Raw genomic sequence first — 2,629 nt, 5'->3', positions numbered from 1 at the left:
GTGTTCTTCTTGTATACTTCTGGTGTACTTAGGGGCCTCTTGCGCTTTCAATAAGAAGGTGATTCCTTTTGTATACTTTCGGTGTACTTAGAGGATCCTTATGCTTTTAATAAGTCTGGTTATTACTTATAAACAAAAAAATAGTTAGATATGGGTCGGACTCGATATGCTTTAGTTCTGGAAATCTTGTTCTCTCTAATTTGGATTGAAGGGAGGCTTCATGTTGTCCTTTAGACTGGAAAGCAAGGTATTTTAGACTGAAAGACTTATGCTTTAAAAGCCTTTTTCTTTTTGTCCTTTTACTTTTCTTTAATTGTAAATATGGTTGTCAGTAAAAAACTTTTTAAAAAGTTTCTGCTAAATGCAACCTCTGGTTAAGGCTGTATCCACTGTGTTTTGATTATATGATTGTGAAGTTTTTTGTTTTTTATTTATGTGGCTCCTTCAACTATTTGCTTCTTAACTGTTCATTCCTCTCTCTTTTAGCTGTTGATATTCTGAATATTACATTTCTGTCAAGAAGCTATAATTAGATATCATTTGTTTTTTAAATTCCAGTAACCTTTTATTTTATTTAGTTAACTTTCTTATCCCTTTTTTTAACTAGCTACTGCCTCAAACTCTAACCACTCTTAAGATTTTCCATTTCCATTTTACTCACTGTTACTTGATAATAGACATTCTTGATTCTTAAGTCACTGATTATTCTAGATGTTCTATAACTGTACAAAAGACTTCTCTTACAGAGATGAAGAGGGACTGTGTAGAAATGTGGTTAGTGTTAGGGGCACTAAATTCGTGAATTAAAAGCCATATTCAAGACTTTATTGGTTCTATATGGTTTTGACATGGTGAGAGAAGCCTCATGTTGTGGTGAGTAGATTCATAATACTCGGGTAGTGGGGAAAGGCTGCTTGGCAATCTTTTGTGTATAATAACTCCTTAAAGTATTCTTGTTGTTTGCTTCTTCCTGAATTGGGCTGTTGAACTTGTCTAGGAAAAAAGGATGGTCTCCTATTAGTCTCCACTTAATCTATGTTGAGCTTGTTTACCGAGCAGTTGAGTTGGAGGCCTGTGGTGGACGGTCTTTCCTTTGATTCTATTGATGAAGTTGTGGCTAGTTGGTTAGAGAGAGATTTTGAGGAGAAGAAGGTGTGGGTGGTTGTGAAAGCATTGAATGGTGCCTTGATGGTCACTCTATGGTGTTCATCCAAGCTTGTTGGGTTGTTTTGAAAGAGGATATCATGAAGGTCTTTTGTGAGTTCCATAGTAGTGGTAAGTTCGAGAGAAGCCTTAATGTTATGTTCTTTGCCCTCTTTCTGAAAGATTCCAAGGGTTGTTGATCTCAAGGATTTTCGTCATATTAGTCTAGTGGGTGGCATCTATAAGATGATTGCCAAGACTCTTGTGAACATGCTTAAGTTGGTGTTGGAGAAGATTATTTCTAGGTCACTGAATGCATTCATCCGAGGTAGGAAGATTCTAGATCCTATTCTTATTGCCAATGAATGCCTTGATAGCATATTGAGATGTGGAGAACCGGGAGTTATTTGTAAAATGGATTTAGAAAAGGCTTATGATCATGTTAATTGGGATTTCCTATTGTACATCTTGAGAAGATGCGGGTTTGGAGGGAAATGGTTCTCATGGATTGCTCCTTGTATATCCTCAGTGTAGTTCTCGGTTTGGTGAATGGCTTTCCCACAGGCTTCTTTAGCAGCTCTCACGGCCTGAGGCAAGGGAATCCTTTGACTTCTTTTTTGCTTGTCATAGTGATGGAGGCGTTGGGTGGAATGATTTTAACTGCAGTTAGTGGAGCTTTGTTGTTTGGCTTTTCTCTGTGGGGACAAGGACTCATATTTCCCATCTTTTGTTTGCTAATGATACCTTACTTTTCAGTGGGTCTGACCCAAATCATCTAATTAATTTTCGGAGTTTATTCTTATTATTTGAAGCAGTGTCAGGTTTGAAGATGAACTTAGCCAAGTCGGAATTGGTTCCTGTGAGAAATGTTGATAATGCGGATGGGATGGCTGGAATTTTGGGTTGTGGAGTTGCGTCCCTACTCTTGAAATATCTTGGTTTTCCGTTGGGGGCTTCCTATAGGGCCAAGCATATATGAGACCGTGTTATTGAGAAGATAGAACGTCGGTTGGCTAGTTGGAAAAAGTTGTTTTTGTCCAAGGGTGGTAGGATTACCCTTATCAAGAATACTCTTTCCAACTTACCTACGTACTTCATGTCTCTTTTTTCTCTCCCTTTAAGTGTTGCAAGCCTAATTGTGAAGCTCCAATGTGATTTCTTATGGAGTGGATTAGGTGAAGAGTTCAAATATCGCTTGGTGAATTGGCCCAAGGTTTGTACGCCTATCTGGTTGGGGATTAGGAACTTGTCAAGATTCAATCATACGCTCTTAGGTAAATGGTTTTGGCATTATGGACTTGAGAGAGGGAGGCTTGGTGGAATGATGAGAATCAACAAGCACCATTAAACGATTCATTGCATGTTCCAGTTGGGCCTATTACTAGAGCAAGATCCAAGAAGATCAAAGAAGCACTTAATGGGCTGATTCAAGAGATTTGTGCTGATTCTAAAATGGGGCATTCCAAGCTTGGCCCAAAGGGAGATG

General features: G+C 38.5%; 1 protein-coding gene across 1 annotated transcript in view; it reads left to right on the top strand.

Moving 5' to 3' along the window:
* The window catches only part of LOC132183658 (DENN domain and WD repeat-containing protein SCD1), a 66,379-nt gene that overhangs the window by 47,735 nt on the left and 16,015 nt on the right, over window positions 1-2,629 (top strand). Inside the window, exon 24 of the mRNA XM_059597017.1 lies at window positions 862-867. Within this exon, the coding sequence (XP_059453000.1) occupies window positions 862-867 (6 nt within the window). The remainder of the gene's footprint in view (window positions 1-861; window positions 868-2,629) is intronic.

Source organism: Corylus avellana, chromosome ca6 (assembly GCF_901000735.1).
Source record: "Corylus avellana chromosome ca6, CavTom2PMs-1.0".
In the NCBI taxonomy this organism is placed as follows: Eukaryota; Viridiplantae; Streptophyta; class Magnoliopsida; order Fagales; family Betulaceae; genus Corylus; species Corylus avellana.
Note: the sequence above shows the minus strand (reverse complement) of the source record. Positions and strands in the feature narration are given on the sequence as shown.